A 17,943-nucleotide genomic window follows, 5' to 3' on the forward strand; every position below is an offset into this window, starting at 1 on the left:
AAAAAAAAAAAAAAAAAAAACGGAAATGGGACCAGGACAGATTGAGACACGACTTGCTTGGAACTCCCCACTCCTGGGTGTCACAGATTGACCTGTAAAAACTCCCAGCTTCTCATCTGTATTCCCGCTGTCTCCCCTTCCTGTTCTCTGGCATCCTCCTGCATCATACCTCCTCATTTCTCTCCCCCTCTCATTCCTTACTACCTCCTCTTCCCTGTCCTTTTGTGGCTCTTGTCATCCTGCATTGCTCTACCTGCACCGTGGTGCAGCACTGACAATCACAACCCTGCACAGACACACACACACACCCTGGGATACACACGCCCACCACTTCCGGCAGCCCCCCTCTTTTTCACATCTCTCCACCGCAGACACGAAACATTCTACAACCCCTGGTGTGCCAGCGCTTCAGCGAGAACCACTGCTATGCTCTCGCTACAATATAACAGCATTCACTCACAAGCTTCTTCATGCTGCTCCTTATATGGGAAGAAGGCATCATAAATACACGACTATAATAGTAGCTACAATGTCACGCCTGTAGCTGTATGTCAGTTTTATTTAAGGGATTTCCTTTCTTTTCTCAAGATTCAAGAGGTTAGGATTAAAGAGGGGAAATATAATATTGTCATGGAAGTATAAACCATGAAATCAAAAATATATATAAGGTATTTTAGCTGTTTCATTCCACTCCCATCTGCTGCTTTTAAGATTTAGGAGTACTTATTTAGTAGTACTAAACTGAATGCAAATGAGCTATCAAAATGTGAGACAAGTATGTGAATCCTTCTACCTCAGAAGAGCAACAAACACTTTACATGAATAATTTGGTGAATTAGAAGTACTTTTTTAATGAAGCATTGTTGGCTGAAGAAGTGTTAGGACTGGCCCTTTAACTTGGTGTTGCTAGGGGAATGAAGCTGTTTATTCTGGCATCACTTACATTGATGATGTCTGCATGAACTCTTTGCATTTCAGCCTTTTATGGGGTGCACATGCATATGGCTCCCGTCACAGTTTGTAAACTCAGTTAATGTTAGAATCGTCTGCGTTAGTCAGGAAAAAAAATATGCAGGTGTTTATTAATGAATGAAAAAGTACCTTCAAAGAAGGATGGAGAAAGTTGGGCCAATTTCAACCCCCAAAGGCAAAGGAATTGGATAGTAGGTTTCAAACATGAAATTATATAACCAATCCTGACATCTAGTGGGCATAATGCTATCTACTCCTGTGGCTTCCTGGATAGTTTTATGCAAAAAATGCAATAATTTAAGACTCTTCTTATGCAATATACAGCTAATAATAATAATCTTAGCAAATTACCAAGCTACATTACCCCATCACATACATTTATCTAGAAATTAAATTTAATTTTAATTGTGAGAGTACACTTGTGAAGTATGACACTTCTAGCGGGGACTTATAGTGAACAATCCTACATAAAACAGCTTGTGTTTTGCAAAATTTGTGTTCTCTCATTTCTTGGTGGTCAATAATTCATAATATAATACTGTAGTATATCTTCAAATATTTTATTAAAATAAATTAAAAAAAGGTTTAGCGATATTTCATTGCAAAGTAATCAATCCAACAACAAAACAATGGGACTAAATAAAACAGTAGATTTAAAATTAAAATTATATAGGGGTCTGCTAATTAGAAATAATAATTTTAAGACATTTCAGTAGTCTAATTATTTTGGAAAATTTCTAATAATATAATTTTCATTTTTCTGTAGAGACTAATTTAATTTTATTTTATTGTCTTTTTTTAAGAACACTTTTTACAAACAAGACAAAAAACTTTTTACAAACATCTGGGGAAAATCGGCAGTGTTCTCTCTCGTCTATATGGTCAATCTCTGCCTTCCTTCGCTTTTTCAGAAGTTACAGGCGGTTGGTCCACCTCGGCTCCCGTACTTGTTGTGTTTCTGTGAAAACAAAGATGGCGAACGAACTGGACAGAGTGCGAATCTCAGCTGCGGAACTACGAGCTGAAGCTTTGAACTCATCCAATATTACTGAGTGTGTTACAGGTGAGATGTTATAATGTTGTTTAAATGAAGGTCGTTGTGAAAAAGTCAAAAAATGTTACGTAGGAAGCTAGTCAAGTCAGTTAAGTGCAGCTGTTTAAGTTGCTAAGTTTGAAACTAGCTCATGTTGTTAGCATTTAGCTTTGAGCTTTTTCTCCAGTCTTGGGACTTTACTTCTTCAAGCTCTACTTAAAACTAGAGTCACCTTGATAATATTTTACATATTTTACAATGTTTTCCAAATGGCACCCTTTTTATTTTAACCGTTAATTATTTAGGACTTAAACTCTTACTTTGACGATAAGATATAATGGGGTAACGTCTACTTCCGCTTCTACCAGGTACCATGTCAATTATCCGACACAGCTAATCAATGTAAAAGAAATTTGTTGTTTTTTCGGGGAAAAATATGTCGATAGGTTTAGTTATGAATAATTTAAATCCTGTTACTGATTTTCTGTTTTTGCAGACGATCAGTTTCCTTGTGAAACTTTTATTTTTATAATGCTAAAAATATTCGTTAAGTCATTCTAACATATGGTGCTGCTCTATTCTGCTCTATTTTGATGTATCCACTTGTAGAAGACAATATTAATGCTTTAGTTTCTCTTATCTGAGCTGGAACCTTGCTTAAAACTGTACAGCTGGGTAGCTCCAATATTGCTCGCCATTTTTGTTGCACTAGTAATGTTTGTTTAGGGGTGTGATGAACTGTAAGCTAGCAGGAGAACACGTAAACAGAGAGTTCTCAGCAATGGCAAGGGGAGGTGGGAAGGGCTGCGACAATCAGTCGACTAATTAATTATTAAAATAGTCAACGACTAATTTCATAGTTGATTAGTCATTACTTTAAATTATATGGAGTCAGAGTTTAGTAAAGTTGAAAGTTATAATGGCTTTCTGCTAGCTTTTTAGACTATTTTGTCATTTATTAAGTTCTTTTTAGGCTATTTTGGAGTTTAGCTAATATTTCTGCTACATGATAGCTGTTTTTTCTATCTTTAGCTTTTTTTTTATTTTTTGGCTAATTTGGCATTTATCTAATATTTTAGCTGGCTATCATCTTCGCCGTTTTCAGCTATCAGCTTAAGTGTTTTTAGCTATCAATTTCAGCATCTTAAGCTATCAGCAGTAGCATATTCAGCGGCCAAATTCAGCCTACAGCATTCAGACTAGCATTATCACAGGCAATGCTATATATCTAGTTTTTAGTGAGTTTAAAGCTAATGATGGTTAAGATGTGTGCTTTACATCCAGTTAGTGGATGACCTGATTTGTCGACTGATTAGTCAAATATTAAAATAATCGTTTGTGACAGGTGGGTCATATATTTTTGGCATAATGCTCCTAAAATCAATGCTAACTTTTGTTGGTGTGTAATAAGAACCCTACTCTGCTTTTATCTGGCAGTCCCACTTATAGACCTGGTTATTTGGGATGAGTCCAAGAGCTCTTCAATGCTTAAAAGTCCCAAAGTCCTAATAGGTTCTCCAGAGATTCAGATGGCACACCTTAAGGCATTAATTTGTCATTTCTTTTTCCTTTACAAACTAAATTTTTGCTCTCCACAGTGGAGCATCAAAATCATCAGGTCCAAAAGCATCACAAGAAGCGTGAAAGCAAGCGTCCTGATCTTCAGCGTTACCAACCTGCTGCCGGAAGTGGACGTTGTCCCCGTGACAGTGAGGAAGGAGAAACTGCTCAAAACCACCTCCTTCCATCGGACACCTCAAAACTGGATCAGTCAATCAGGAACGAAAAGAAAGGAGAGGCAGGAAGCGTCTCGAACAGACAAGGATGCACTGATGGTGAATCCAGTACCAAAAAAGGGGAAGAAAGCACCATGAAAGGGGATGGCAGCCTTAGTAAAAACTGCAGAGAGAGCAGCCTGGCGCATCTTAAAGGAGATGCATTTGATGAAGAGCATCAAGAAGTAGAAAAGGCTGCTAAAACTGTAAAGAAAGCTCGAAAACCAGACAGAGAGTTTTATCAACCGGGAACTCGCAGAAATATTCAAGGAAAGGATTTAAGTGCTGGAAAAGATCAAGATACCCCTCAGACTAGGAAGCATGAGCAAAACCCTGAGCCACAGGCCCAGCTAAGTGCAAAAACAAGAGACAAAGATAAATCTACACAGAAACAGAGAGGGAAAGATAAAGCTAAACCAAGACAGAACGTGGATATAATTTCCAAATGCAGTGAGGAAAGCCGAGGTGGAGAAAAGCCTGTGTTACCCATCGACTTATCTGTAAAGAACATTACAAGCAACGTTGAAAAACTGAGCATAAAAGAGAAAGATAAAACCAGAGGTGTAGGCAAAGCCAGCGGAGAGTCATCATGCAGGGGACGACCAGTGACTGATAAAGAAAAGAAAGGTCAACCTACTGAAACAAAGGACGATGCAAAAAAGGGAGAGGAGAGAGAAAAGGAAAAGAAGTGGGAATCTAAAGGAGAAAATAACAGTAGCAGACGAAAAAGCAATTCAAGTACAACAGAGAAGGACAGAAATAAGAGGCGATTGGAAGTAGATGGAAAAATGACAAATAAAGCATCTGAGACGCAGCAAAGTAAAGGAAGAGATAATCGCAAACAAGTCAGGGACAGAAAAGACAGCAGCACTTCCACGGATGCTGGGAAGCATGACAAGACGCAAAGAAATACAGACCGAAGTGATAGACATGGATCCAGTCCAGTTGCTATAGCATCCAAACGCTATTCTAGATCAGATATTCGTCACTCACGAAATAGAACTTACAGCAGTAGCTCAGCCAGCAGCGCGACGAGTCAAGATGGTCCTGGCCGAGGACTGAACCCTGGGCACAATGCCGACAGGATGGACTACCGTGATGGACGGAGAGGCCATTTACAAAGCTGGACAAACAGTAGGCATTCTTCTTCAGAATCTTTGGAAAGGAGCGACTTAAGCGAGAGAGCTGAGGAGAGAAGGAAGAGAAGAAGAAGAGGGGGAGAAGGGAAAAAGAATGCAGAGAGACAAGGGGAGGACAGAAACGCGCCAAAATCCAACAAAGGCAGGGGGCAGATAACTTTAAAGTCTTCTGAAGAAAAGCATTTGAGTGCCCAGACTCAGAGCGGGGACACGCAGAACCACAAGCAAGGTTTGGTTCCTCGCGGCAGAGGCGGAGGCATCCTGGTGCTTCCTGCTCGCACCGACATCTCCCATTCACCCGAGATCGGACAACGGCTTTTTTCCGGGGGACTTCGAGGAGGAGCAGCTGGCAGGAGCAGAGGAGGTCGCGGAGGCATGAGGCGGCTGTGGGATCCCAACAACCCGGATCAGAAACCCGCTCTTTCGAACACTCAGCCCTCACTCCATTCTTCCCTGAAACATCCCGTATATCTTCAGAGTGGAGCTGTCCACGGGCAGCTTCATTTTCTAGACACAGACGATGAGGTAGCGGGCAGTCCTCCGGTCCAGGGAGAACATTTTCAATCCCAGCAGGCTGCTGCTATGGCTTACTATAAATTCCAAAGTTCTGATAACCCCTATTGCTACCCCATGGCCACCAATAGTCTTCACAGTCCCAACACCCCAACCAGCCACAGCTTTCCGTATGCTTATAACATGGGCCCCTACCAGATACCTCAATCTAATGGTATGTATGCGAGCCACGGTGCTGGTCAGCTCAGTGGAAGCTACAGGGGATATTCTCAGTCTGGCGGAGAAGGTTCTTTGAATGTTGAAGATACGGAGCAACAAACCAGAGGTGAAATGGGGAGGATGCTGAGGGCTGCAGATGCACATGAGGTCCAGCTGAGTAACCTGATGTCGAGGGACAGAGTGAGCGCTGATGGACTGGATCGCATGGCCCAGCTCAGGTGAGAAGGTTTTTTTTCTGGTGAAATTGTATTTTTGGGGCATTTTTCTGATAATGGAGGATATGTATTAAGAAAATGGAGCTTATAGTTGCATTTCTGAGTATTTCTTTATTTAAATCATTGTGAATCAGGAGCAGACAAAAACATTCAGTTTGGAAAAGAGTTGATTTAAAACATAAGAAATAAGATGGGTGGGCCACAAGCTCTCTGCTCCAATCCCACGCATTACTCAAAAAATTATAGAACTACTGCCACTCTGCAGAAACTATGTTCCTGAATACAAGAGTTTTTTTTTTCTTCTAATTTTGGCTAAAAATGGCAAAACATAATCAAACACCACTGGAAAAGCTTTTAAAATGCCTCAAAATATGATCAGATTTGGTCTTTAAATTGTTACATTGGTCTTTTGAGTTTCATACATTTAAAAACTCACACACCCTGTTCTTCTGTGCGTCCCAAACCTTTCAGAGCTGACCTTTTGAGATTGTACGAGCAAGTCATCCTGACAGACATCGAATTCTCCGACTCTCAGAACGTGGATCAGGCGTTGTGGAAGAATGTGTTCTATCAAGTGATCGAACGTTTTCGGCAGCTTCTTAAGGACCCCTCCTACGACAACACCCCCCACATCAGGAACATGCTGCTCACTCTGCTGGATGAGGTAAGGAGTTAGACTGAGATGACTAGTGACCTTTTTGTTATGTTTAAAAAACTGATTAAATCTTATTGTCCTGTTTCTAACATCATTTTGGTAATAAACACTTCCATCGTTGCATATACCGGTAAATGAGAATTTGATTTAGCTCGGAATTACAATGTTCCCTCATTTCTCGCAGGGGTTATGTTCTAAAAATTACCAGCGATAGGTGAAATCCACAAACATTTGAAATGTTTAAGGCTGTAAATCCCATCACCACGCATTTTATACATTTTTCTCAAACACATTTTTACACTTCTTGCTCTTTAAACTCTCAAAGTTCTAACTTTTTTAGAAAAATCAGTCCAGTATTAACGAATTAAAAGAAAGATCTTATATTTATGTAGATTTGTCAAGCTGAATACACTGTACTGGAGACAGGGCACCAAGGAGAATGATTAACAAGGTCAACAGTCAATCAGAACGCACATTTACAGTGAACATTATTAAAAAAAAAATCAAGAATTACTCTGAAAAAAATCTACAAAATAGAGATACTACGAAAGGTGGAACAAGATATAGCGAGGGAACAATGTCTTTTTTAACTATAATTATTTGTTAAAATAAGATTTGCAAAATGCGGGACTTTGAAGATATAAAAGTTATGTTATAAACAATAACTCTTTCTAATATAAACTTTACACACTGTTTCACAGGGGGCACAATTCTTCGATACACTCCTTCAGAAGCTGCAGACGGTGTACCAGTTCACGTTAGAGGATTATATGGATGGGATGGCCATCAGGGCTCGGCCGTTACGCAAAACGGTAAACTAGTAACACTTTTTTTGCATAGAACCTGGAGTTTTACTGTTGTATTTATATATTATATTACATTTCTGCCTTAACATTTATTGATTTATCTTGTTTTGTGTATTTCAGGTGAAGTATGCGCTCATAAGTGCTCAGAGATGCATGATTTGTCAGGGGGATATAGCGCGCTACAGAGAACAAGCCACAGATTCCTCAAACTACGGCAAAGCTCGCAGGTAAACTATCCGTTCAAAACAGTTGCATAGTTTAAAACAAGTTTTGTTTTAAAGAAACATTACTTTAGTCAAATTTAATCCAGAGATGACACTTTATACCTTGTTTTTTTCAAGGTGAAAAAATACTCAAAAGTTTCTTGTTGAAAGAAATTCATGGAAGTTTGTTGCTTTTGCCTGTTAGACTGGAAATGTTCAAACCAGAGGTCATTATTGTATTTCTCAGATTTTCTTTTTTTTTATTGTGGTCACAGTTTTGGGGTAATTCTGTGAAATCTCAACCATAACAAATGTCAGCCTCAAAAGTGATATTATTAGTTGTTAGTTTCTTAACTTAAAGTACGTCAGTGTTTAGTCTCAGAGGGAGAAGAATATATAAAGGCACCTGGAAAATAGTTTAATGTTAATACATTTTATCCTTATGTTTCTATAACTTGTTTCTTCTTCTGCTTGTTTTTTATAGCTGGTATCTAAAAGCTCAACAGATTGCCCCCAAAAATGGACGACCGTATAACCAGCTGGCTCTTTTGGCGATCTACACAGTGAGTTAAATCTTTTGTGTTAGTTTGAGATGTGGAACCTTTTGCCTCTTTTCCTGTTTACTTGCTCAGTATAGAAATTCAGGCATTTTCAAAAAGAAAATTACAGCAAAAAATGTCACGTATTCTGAAGATGATATTCAGTTGTGAAGAATAATAAAACATTAACTATTTTTTTCTTTATTTTGTGTATTCTCATGTGATTTTCTCTGCAGAAGCGGAAACTAGATGCCGTTTATTACTACATGCGGAGTTTAGCTGCTTCCAACCCAATCTTGACGGCGAAGGAAAGCCTGATGAGCCTGTTTGAGGAAGCTAAGCGTAAGGTAAGAGGTTTGGAAAATGCAATTTGAAAACATTTCACATTTTGGGTCAGAATTTTGCATCTGAACTTTTTCAGAATAATCACTAAAGCGTGTAGAATGAGTGGGATCAAATTTGTATGAAATAAAAAGCATTTCTTCAAGAAAATTAAATCTGATTGATCACTGGACAACCAAAATCTTGTGCTTCATGCCTGTTGACTTTGTGTTCACAGGCAGAGCAGCTTGAGCGAAGGAGAAGACAGGAAAATGAAGGGGGCTCCCAGGGTCCAGCAGTAAGAGGGAGAAGAAAAGACGAAGAGAGCTCACGTGTGGAGATTTGGATTCGTCCTAACGGTCAAACAGCAACGCCCTCTAACAAAAGAGGGGGCAGCGAGTCCAGCAGAGACTCTGAGCAGGACGGGGAGCTGGGCAGTCTAAGTGCTACTGATGTAAGACGGCTTTATGCTTTTATTTCTTATGTCTACAGACACAGTTCAATATTTCATGCATTTTTTATTAGATAGAATACAATTTTGTGTTTTTTTTTTTACTTCAAATTGTGTTTTTGATTTTTATAATGTCATTACCTTACTTACATTTAAATATATTTTATGTTTTAGTTTAGGTTTTTTTCATATTTTTTCAACTATTCTCATATTTATAACACATTGGAGACAGTCTTTAAGAATTGTTGGCATATATTTCTATTATTTTATTTTATTTTATTTTTTCTGTTTGTGTTAAATTTTATAGTAAAACCATGAACTGTGTTGGATCCTTTTTTTCTTGTTGAGATTAAAAGTATGCACATATGTTGCAGGTATTTCATTCTTGTAGAATTAATTTGTGCATAAAATTTCCTGTTATTCAGTCCCAACCCTTCATTTGACTTGTATGTCTTGATAAAATTGTATTCTTGTGGTTTTACAGTGATTTGTTGGTAAATAATAATGCATAGAAATCAGTCATGCACTTATTTCTCTCTTTTTTCTGCAGCTAAAAAAGAGATTTATTCTGAGTTTCCTTCATGCTCACGGGAAGCTCTTCACCAAAGTAGGGTAAGTTGTAAACTTGTGTTTTCCAAGTCTTATTTAACATGGATTTAATGTTTTTTTTTTTCCAATAGCACAGTAATCTAAACTACATTTTGTGTTTCGTCTATATGAATGTGTGCCGTATCTTTGTGCAGTATGGAGTCCTTTCCTGGCGTGGCGAGCCGTGTCATACAGGAGTTTAAAACACTGCTACAACACGGCGCCTCGCTGCTGGGAAGCACCAACATTTTACAAATCATCACAATCAACATGTTTGCTGTACACAATGCTCAAAGCAAAGGTACATTTCTCAGTGTTCACACAAAGACATATTGATGCATAACCCCCATAAGTGATCAACCTGGTTTTTACAAAGAAATTCTGTTTGATCAAATATTCATTTTTTTTTTTTTTTTAATTGAGGAATTGAATTGAGTTTGTCTGAATGTTTGGTAATCAGTGCTTCATAATGTCTGGGTTGAGTTGTGATATTTCAGTGTCTTGAAAAAATGCCATGGCTAAGGATTCCAAATGAATAAACTGTTTTTTTTGTTTTTTTTTCTTCCTCTTTTAGGCGAGGAGGGAGAAACCCGATCCGTTTTACAAGAACAAAGCACTGCATTGGGGCTTGGCATGTTTGCATTGCTGGTGCAGCGCTGCACAGAGCTTCTTAAAGAGATCCCTGCAGGTAAACTCACTGAAGACGATCAGTTCCTTTGTCTGATACTCCATCTATGTGTATTTTAAATTTGTTTTACCCTGTAGTAAAAACCATCTTTTCATTTTGTTAAACATTAAAGACGTCTTTGAGATCTAGCAAGTTAATTTCTCATCACATTGTGACCATGTCTTAATTGAAGCTAAATCACACTCATTTCTGCTCAATTATTAAAGCTTCCATGTTTTTCCCGCTTCTCCCTCTTTCAGAATCCGTCCAGGTGGCAGATGGAGAGGAGGAGGAGGAGAAAACGGGGGAGCCGAAGGGGATGGTCAGAGTTTCTGCCTTCCCTTTGGATCTGAGGGAACTGCTGCCAGGCATCAAAGTCTGGTCTGACTGGATGTTAGGACACCCACACCAGTGGAACCCACCACCATGTGGCATAGAGTGAGTATATATCTCCAGTATTGGAGGTTTACTGTAAACGAACACAAACTTGTTTAGAAGTTTCAGCATTTTGGTTCATTTTTTCAGACATTAAGAAACCACAGATGATTATTTTCATCAACTAGTGAATTGGATTGTGTGCAGAGACTCTAAAATGACTTGTTTGCTGCAGATGAAGAGCTGTCGCAGTTATCTAACAAGACCAAATTTGCATGGTTTGTACAAACACCTGACGGTTGATTTCTCTTCCAAGCTGCAGCCCTGATGTTTGGCAGTACCTGGCTAACTTGTGTAATGTGCTGGCACACGTGGACCACGAGGAAGTGCTGCTGTACAAAGTCGATAGTGACGAATTGGAAAGCGACGAGGAATTGACGGTTCTTCAGTTGAAGGAAGACAAGCTGCTCGCTGGCTTTGTACCGCTGTTAGCTGCACCACAAGAGCCCTGTTACATAGACAAACACACTGACATGGTGAGATAGAGCAGTACACTTATTTTCAATAATCTGGATGTATTTTGAAAAAAATGGACTCCATTTGCTTGGTTAACACACTTCCTGTGTTTACATGCCTTTCTATTTCCCTGCCTCAGGCAATAGCAGCCGACTGCAAGAGAGTGACGGTACTGAAGTATTTTCTAGAGGCTTTGTGTGGACAAGAAGAGCCTCTGCTGGCCTTCAAGGGAGGAAAATACATCTCTGTGGCAACTTCCGCTTCAAACAGCCAATTGGTCGATACAAGAAATAGGCAGGACTCTTTAACAGAAAACGAGGTGAACGTCTCATATTTGTGTCATCTGTAAGTTACTCAATGAATTGAATACAGGATTGTGAACAATGCGAATTTTGTTTGTTTTAAGCAGGCGGATGTGATACTGGAGGCAGAGTCGTCGCTTTCAGCATCAGAGGAAGAGGAGGAAGACTTTGATGGAGGGGGACACAGTGAGAATGACATCCGACAGCTGAAGGCTCGACATCACGCCCTCACTAACAAACTGGCACAGCGGCAGAAGCGTTGGGACAAAATACAGGTACGGTCATATTTGTAATGTGAGTCGTTCTGTAAAACTGACATTTCATAAATGTAGAATTGAGGCTTTCTTCTGATACACACTATATATTCCATGTTATGAAACCTTATTGTGTAACTGTTAAAGATTTCAAAAGAAATATTCAAATATTCAACTTTAAACAAATTTAACTAGAAGCAATACTGCAAATCCGCTTGACGTGACCTCACAGATCTTAAACAAATGTTTTTTTTATAAGAATGTGCTACAAACACATTTAAAAAACGTGTTTAAAATTAAATTGAAGTAATTGAGTAAATATTAAAAAAGGCACAGACCACAAACCGAAAGCCCCAATAGCAAAAACTAAAGAATTAATAGGAATTCCTATTTGAAAACATTTCAAGTCACAGTGTACTTTTCCCTGATCATATTTGAAATAATTAAACTTGATCTGGTTACACCTTTTATTGCAGCTTTTTGTAGCGATAATTGCAATATACACCATTAATTGAGCCTGATCATTTAAGTTATTTCCTCTTTTCATATTTTCATTTTAAAGGCTCTCACTGTATAATAAGTTAATATTATAATGTGTTATAGGTGCACAGAGATTTAACCCTTTTTGAGAATTAGCACAGAAAGAATCTAAAATGTAAATATTTGACTGTCTAATATTGTATGGTAGGGCTGCCAGGACTAACTTTTTTTTAGCTTTTGCTGTTTTGGTAATGGTAAAACTGATTTAAAAGAGAAAAGAACACTGTTTTTTTTACACACGGGTTAGTTATTCATACAAGTATTAATTGAGAACCAGGGACCAATTTTTAATGGTTTTTAGTCAAATTTATCATTGCTGAAAAATGATGAGTTTGCAAATAAATCACTTCCATGCAATTACAACAGAAGATGTTGGGGAAGTTCTATGTTAGATGAAACTGGAACACAGTTGGACTATGCAATAGGGATGCCACAAGTGATTATTTTAACAGTCGTCTAATCACTGATTATTATTTTTTTTTTCGATTAACTGAGTTATGGATGAACTGGATGTAAAACACACTTTATTCCAACTAAAAATGAAGACAATTTGGATGATAGTTTGTTAAGCCTCTAATGAATTATGCAGCTTCTTTCCTTCACTTGTTTCTGGTATTAAAGCAAGACTTGAATCAAATGAAAATCTAAATAAAAGCGTACAAGTATTTTTTTTTTAAAGCTTCAGAACATATGCTTAATAAAATATATATAAACTATTTCAAAATATATTAACACATGCAGACAAAGACATAGTCAAAGTCAATGGCAGATGCAGGATTAGAAAGTGTGGACTATAGTTAGAGACTAAAAAACAAACAACTAATCGACTATTAATTTAGTCGTGGACTATTTTAATAGTCGACACAGTCGTGACTAATCGTGACAGCCCTACTATACAATATTAGGCAGTTAAAAAGCCACGTTTTGGATTGTTTGAATCATTTGTATCTCTAGGTGAGATCCTGCATGGATTCTTTAATTTTCTAATGATTGCTCCATCATTTTAACTCTTTTGACCAAACTGCTCGCTTATGGTCAGAAGAGGGATGGAATTTTTGCTTGTTTGTCGAAGCTAAATACGTATTTTGTGCACCATTATACAAAGTAAATTCTTCAAATATCTGCAAATGCCCCAAAAAAGGGGGGAAAAGGTTTTCATGTTGTTTAAACCTTAATATCCCGTGACATCTGGTTATATCTCACACATAAATACTAACAGAATGTATTTGCATAGCAACTGTTAGACTTTCAAAAAAACTTTTCTTTAATAAATATTGCTAATATGTGGATTTAGATCATGAGCTACATTTTTCAACTGAAAGCGGACTAAGCCTGTAGAGCCAAAGGGGAACTTGGAGTGATTTTGAGTGTTTGTTATCTTTGTTCCAGGCTGTGCTGCAAACAGGTGGTCAGTTAGAACTGGAGGTCCGACCTCTCTTTCTGGTCCCTGATACCAACGGGTTCATTGATCACTTGGAGGGCCTGAAGAAAGTCCTTCAATGTGGAAGTTATATAATAGTCGTGCCATTAATTGGTAAGCCAAAAATAGAAATAGTTTCAAGATAGTCAAAATGCTATAAACAGAAATTGTAGGTTTAATGTTTGTTTTGGGATTCGTGTGCCAGTGATTACAGAGTTGGATGGCTTGGCCAAAGGTCAGGACACTTTTGGTGGAGGACTGGGTTCTCGTGGGCGCAGCGCCGGCAGTCGCGGCAATTACAACAGTGCAGCCCACGTGCGGGCGGTGCAGGAGAAGGCTCGCTTAGCTGTGGCTTTCCTAGAGAAGGGATTTGAAGCCCGGGAACCGTGCCTCCGAGCCCTGACCAGCCGAGGAAACCAGCTGGAGTCCATTGCCTTCAGAAGTGAAGATACTTCTGGACAACAGGTAGGAGCGTCTAAAAGTTACAATTTGTAAAATAAATAAAATCTTTCATTTGGGTTTCATTTTTTTTTTTTTTGCTCTTCAGGGAAACAACGACGATGTCATTTTATCCTGTTGTCTTCATTACTGCAAAGACAAAGCGAAAGATTTCATGCCTCCACAGAAAAGTATGTAGTGATCATTTGTGAACATAATGCACAATTTATTGTTTTAAGTGAATAGTTGTATTTCCTCTCATAGATGGGACAGTGAGACTTCAGAGAGAGGTGGTGCTCCTGACAGATGACCGCAACCTGCGTGTCAAAGCGTTGACGCGCAACGTTCCCGTGCGCGACATTCCCTCCTTCCTCAGCTGGGCCAAAGTGGGCTGAAGCAGACAAAGCTGCCATCAGAGGAACACAACTGCTGAAGCCTGCTTGCTGTTTAGCCACTTAAGCAGTGAACGACGAAAAGAAAAGGAGGGGATAAAGAAGCACTTCTAAGGAAACGAGCTATTTCAACGCAGGGTGGAGTCGGTTAGCTTTATCCCCCCTCCTGACGAAGTGTTTGCAAGTATGTGTGCGTTACGATCAGCGAGCTTGCCCCGGAAGAGACAGAAGGTCAAGAAGTCTAGGAGGTTAGAGCTGAAAGGAAGAAGTAGTCTAAATGGAGTGGTTTGATTTGTAGGTTGAGCTTCACAATCGGTGTGCGAGCAGCATGCTTTTGAAAGGAGGGGAAGACGGAAAGGAAGAATTCATTTGGCGATGGAGGCATTAATGAATGCTGTATATGGTACACCTCACTGAGGGTCCAGGCTTAAACTGTTAAGTCTCTGCAGCAAAGCGGAGAGAATGCAGCACAAGGAGAAACACAACTGAAGGGTGTGTGTGTGTGAGGGACAACACAAAAACTCTGTAGTAACTCAGAACTCCCATTGAAAATCAGCACAGGAGTCTCATGCAGGTACAGTATTGTCTATTAGCTAGGAAATGCTGACGTGTCTTTGTCCATTGCAATGAAAACCCTTCAAGAAACGAAAATTACTTATTTTTGATTTATTATTTTCTTTTGAATCTCCTATTGTAAAAAGTGTTTTATTCTTTAGAGGCTACTTTCTTTCTTTTTTTTTTTTAAGACTGACAACCATCTGCTAAGTTTTTTTCTGCAAGTGGGATGAACCTTAAATTATTTATCTGCTTTTATCTGATCTGCATGCCAATGTATATGTAAGTAACTCATGTCCTGCTTTGAGCAGTGCAGCAGATGGACTTGTTTGTTAGGCGGTGTTAGGTTTCCAGGTTCTAGGATTTGCACTGAATAAACTAATTCTAGTGGGATTTTGAGTTCATCCAAGCAAATTATCCAGTCAAAAGCAGAAAGCCTCCACATATTAGACTATGTGAGAGAACCAAAGTATATCACAATGATGTTGTTCTTTTTGGCAGTAACTTAGCAGAAACTATTATCACACAACAGTAATATTTCATTTCTGTTTGCTAGTTTTTTGTGCTTTTCAACTTTTTTTTCAAATTATCTTACTTTTTTTTTTTTTGTTAAATCTTCTTCCTAAACTCCAAAAATGTTTAATTACATACTGTAAAATATACATCACTTTCAAGACAGACCAACATATTTGGTGTTAAAAATATACTGAACAAAAGTATCGATTTACTGTTAAAAGGATTATCTCATCAAAATGAATTACCACATTGTAGATATTTCACATCTAAAAATGTCTGCTCCTTTAAAAACTGATGTCATTTACAGAAGTGTTCTGGTTAATTGCATCATTCAATACTTGTAGTAAAAATGCATTGATTTCCGATGATATCCTCCACCTTTTTCAACTTCCATCAGCAGCTAATGTTTGTGCGTTCACCGTAACAACGATGTATCCATTTCTGTTTGTTTTGTGGATTTGTTGCAGTTTTAACTTGTTGGTGATTATCGATCTTGGTGATTAAATCATTAAAAAGTATGTTTAAACCAGTTTTTATTTTTTTTATTTCACAGTATAGAGTGTAACAGGCAATACACTAATAGATCAAAATAATTTAAGAAAGGATGTTTCTAATTAACATTATCAGTTATTCGTCTATGTACAGGTGTTCCGGTAAACTTATAACATGTACACCTCACACAAGGAAACATCGTTAAGTAAGTTGACTAATTGTTTGCTTTATTAAAACTGAATACTGTTATCTAATTTGCTCTCTAATTCTGTTAGTAAATGTATAGTCGCTTGAGGGATTGTTATTAAATTAATATAAATAATTTAACAATGTCTACATATGATTTTAAGGATTAATATTTACCAATTACTACTTGCGATTTCTGGAATTTTAATGTAAGATTTCTAGAATCAAATCATAAGAAAAACATGGTAACTATGACTTCTTTAACCTTAATGGGGTTTTTTCTACATTCTTGTACTACAGTTGTACTAAGAAAATACATATTTCAAGATAAAAAATGACCTAGTTGCGAGTATTGTAGTAGCTCATTTATTAATGATTTGCCAAATTGCAACTCAAAATGTAATATTCAACTCTATGCGGATGATACTATAATGGATTGTTCCAAACCGAGCATCATGGAAATCTATAAATCATTGCAGCAAGTTTTTAACTCTATACAAAAATAACTGTTATTAAATTAGTTGATTTTGAAAAAGAAAAAAAACAGACTGGACTGGGCACTTCTACTCGAAAATGAATGGAGATGGGAATAAATTTAATACTTTTGTTTTGTTTCTATGATCCTGAAAATTTTGTTTTTTTTTTTCTTTTAAAATTATGTTTATATTTGATTTGCTTAGAAAAGCTGCATTGAGATGATGGGTAAAAACTACTTGTGTGTATGTTTTATGTTGGTTACTTGCATCATAATTGAACAGTTTTTCTTGTTACTTAGTCGGCCTTTCTTTAGATGCAAACCTAAGGAGATGTGGCAAATCCTCCTATTGCTTATCAAATGTTTAAATAAATATGCATACATATGTGGGAAAACATAAGTGTTCCACAAAAAATAATTCACAAAATAGATGATTTAATAGGTAATATTCACATCAGTTCATAATTTATGACGTGAACCCTGCAGATGTTCATACCTATGATCACCTCTATAGAATCAACTGCATTTACAGTATACAAGTACGCACGTTTGTGCGTCAGAGAAAGGAAGTCTAGCAGCCTATCCATCCATATCGTTTGCTTGAATGTACTCCTGCGCCTGGATACAGACCACACAGGCCAGCCTCGATTCCCATCATGGTGACAACAGGAGAGCTGAGCAGCCAATCAGAGGCCGGAGAGCCCTCTCCTGGAAGCTGGTTGGTTTTCCAGCCTGCAGCTTGTTGTGAAATGTCCATCTTTAACCTCTGCTGCCATGCACACTGCGCTCATCCTTTTTATTTATTTTTTTGTTCCCAGTACAGATTACAGTTACTTTTATAATTCGTGTCTTGATGATGGTGTTATGCCCACACTGATGTCACAACATTTTCATTGTTGAAAGTAAAAAAATAAATTGAATGAAACTGCACATCTAATGTAATAAAACTTGGCACAACATGGAAGTGTTGGAACATTTATGTAATAATTATTAGGTGACATCTGGTGTGAAATTAAACCTCACATTTGTGATCCAATCTCAATTTATTCCACTAAATTATTTTATTATTATTATTTTATTTAAAACTGTTTTAAAATAGTTGAAAACAGACTGTCCTTGAACAGCAGCAATGCCTGCATTCCTGTTATGTTTACCTTTACCTGATAATGTTCAGCCATATAAACAGTTTTGACGTTACAGCAAGTCGACGACTATTTATAGCCGAGACCAGATTAAGCCTCAAACGGTTAATCAGTTTAGGGGCTCCGTGACAGAAAGTGCTTATGACCAGACACTTGAAAAAAAAAACAGAGTGGACGTCTTGTCCATATATATTATCTGAAGTTGAATAAATTAGTCTTCATATTGTGGGTAAATTAATTATTA

The 17,943-nt window shown here is 37.8% G+C and overlaps 1 protein-coding gene across 3 annotated transcripts; it reads left to right on the plus strand.

Moving 5' to 3' along the window:
* The first annotated feature begins 1,886 nt into the window (after positions 1 to 1,886).
* On the plus strand, positions 1,887 to 16,617 carry smg6 (SMG6 nonsense mediated mRNA decay factor). Of its 3 annotated transcripts, none has more exons than XM_024266832.2 (19): positions 1,887 to 2,035; positions 3,604 to 5,869; positions 6,338 to 6,530; positions 7,223 to 7,333; positions 7,448 to 7,554; positions 8,015 to 8,093; positions 8,306 to 8,416; positions 8,629 to 8,844; positions 9,392 to 9,453; positions 9,585 to 9,730; positions 10,004 to 10,117; positions 10,357 to 10,534; positions 10,788 to 11,007; positions 11,127 to 11,306; positions 11,394 to 11,564; positions 13,473 to 13,617; positions 13,709 to 13,968; positions 14,051 to 14,132; positions 14,206 to 16,617. In XM_024266832.2, exons 1-19 carry the CDS (start codon positions 1,945 to 1,947, stop codon positions 14,334 to 14,336), a joined length of 4,863 nt encoding a protein of 1,620 aa, XP_024122600.1. In that variant the 5' UTR covers positions 1,887 to 1,944; the 3' UTR covers positions 14,337 to 16,617. The 3 variants fall into 3 exon arrangements, with proteins under 3 accessions (XP_024122600.1, XP_024122601.1, XP_024122602.1); XM_024266833.2 differs by having other exon boundaries at positions 11,397 to 11,564; XM_024266834.2 differs by having other exon boundaries at positions 10,794 to 11,007.
* Positions 16,618 to 17,943: the final 1,326 nt, after the last annotated feature.

Source organism: Oryzias melastigma, linkage group LG14, assembly GCF_002922805.2.
Source record: "Oryzias melastigma strain HK-1 linkage group LG14, ASM292280v2, whole genome shotgun sequence".
Taxonomy (NCBI): domain Eukaryota; kingdom Metazoa; phylum Chordata; class Actinopteri; order Beloniformes; family Adrianichthyidae; genus Oryzias; species Oryzias melastigma.

What these genes read in the sequence shown, in the direction of transcription:
- smg6 (XM_024266832.2), top strand. Translation starts at nt 1,945, where the DNA reads ATGGCGAACGAACTGGACAGAGTGCGAATCTCAGCTGCGGAACTACGA. An exon ending in AAGCTCTTCACCAAAGTAGG is followed by an intron (nt 9,454 to 9,584) that starts GTAAGTTGTAAA and finishes ATCTTTGTGCAG; the next exon opens with TATGGAGTCCTTTCCTGGCG. An exon ending in AATAGTCGTGCCATTAATTG is followed by an intron (nt 13,618 to 13,708) that starts GTAAGCCAAAAA and finishes TTCGTGTGCCAG; the next exon opens with TGATTACAGAGTTGGATGGC.